General features: G+C 58.7%; 1 protein-coding gene across 4 annotated transcripts in view; it reads left to right on the plus strand.

The window, feature by feature from the left end:
• The window catches only part of LOC113203346 (collagen alpha-1(I) chain-like), a 148,085-nt gene that overhangs the window by 29,627 nt on the left and 117,062 nt on the right, over nucleotides 1-1,396 (plus strand). For all 4 annotated transcript variants that reach the window (XM_052271296.1, XM_052271297.1, XM_052271294.1 and 1 more), the window contains exon 2: nucleotides 1,138-1,251. In XM_052271296.1, the coding sequence (XP_052127256.1) occupies nucleotides 1,138-1,251 (114 nt within the window). The remainder of the gene's footprint in view (nucleotides 1-1,137; nucleotides 1,252-1,396) is intronic.

The following is a 1,396-nucleotide window of genomic DNA, read 5'->3' on the forward strand; positions in this document are numbered from 1 at the left end:
CGCCTCTCGCCGCCTCTCGCCGCCTCTCGCCGCCTCTCGCCGCCTCCTGCCGCCCCCACCTCTGCCTCGTCCGCTGCATTTGCCCCACTTTGCCCGTCCGTCCGTGCGTTAATGTCTCCAGCGACATCATCGCTGCCCAGCAGCAGCAGCATGGTCCTCCCCCCCCCTCCACCCTTCTCTCCTTCTCTCAAAAAAAGAAAAGAAAAATAAAGAACGCAACCGACTGCGTTATTTTCTCAGTAAAAAGTGAAGCAAGCGTTTTGTTGCGTTTTCTGATCAAATACGTTCCATCTTCCTCTTTGCCCATACCAGAAAGGAGGAGGCGTGTTTCTCGTTTGGGTATACGTGTTGTTGTTGTTGTTCGGTTATCCTCTCGAAAATTGCCCCAATACCATCATAGCGTACATTTCTCATCCCGGTGGTGGCGGGCGCTACGGCCGGGGCGGCCCCGCCCCCGGGGGCACCTGCTGCTGGAGCGTCCCGCTGCTGGAGGCTATCGGCCCGGGGCATCTTGTGCGCGGCGCGCTGAATATTAAATTAACCCGGCGTCATCTCGTTCGGGAGCGTATCGATATGAGGCAAGTCTAGAGATATTTCCCAAACAGAGAAGATGACTCACGTTCCCTCCACGTAATAATGAAGGGGCCTACCATAGTAGGCCGTGGGAGACGATCATCCGCCACTGCTGCTGCTTAACCTCTTCCAGGAAGTAAAAGGCGAGAGGCTATATAGCAAGGAGGGGAGGAGGTGCTCTGCAGCAGGAGAAACAACAAAAAACCGAACCGCGACAACTGTGACCCAAATCACGACAGTTCGTTACATTTTGGAGACGTTTCTATCCATCATTTCCCTTTCCGCGGAGCATAGAGCTCCTCTCGACCGCGAACCCCGGCACGGTGTGTCCTGCGGCGCGCGAGCGCCCTGGTCTGCTCCCGCCCGTTACAACGCGTGTAGCGCACCGTGTTCTGCATACTACTCCTGCCCAGTGACCGGCGTGTGCCATTTGAATAAAACACTGTGTGTGTGCATAGCGATGAGGCGGGCACCGTGGCGGCGGGGGCTGCGCGGGGATCGCGCGCAGGTCAGTGTCTATGACGAACTGTTTGCTTTCATTTTTGCTGTTCTTGTTTATCGCAGGAGTGGTGGACCCCGGCGGTGACGAGGACAGCGACGACGATGATGACCGGGACCGGCACGATGACGTCTGCGGCGGCCGCCGCGGCGAGGCGGTGCTGGTGTTGGCCGCGGCCGGTGAGTCAGCATAACACGGCGCGGGCATGTGCGAGATAAGCCGATGATCTGGGCGCGTGCCGGACCGCCGGATGTAAATTATGTCCCACCTGACTGCCACACCCCGCCCCACCCCGCCCCGCCCCGCTTGGTCGACGACGATAAC

This window comes from Frankliniella occidentalis, unplaced genomic scaffold (genome assembly GCF_000697945.3).
Source record: "Frankliniella occidentalis isolate FOCC.00 unplaced genomic scaffold, Focc_3.1 Scaffold157, whole genome shotgun sequence".
Lineage (NCBI taxonomy): Eukaryota > Metazoa > Arthropoda > Insecta > Thysanoptera > Thripidae > Frankliniella > Frankliniella occidentalis.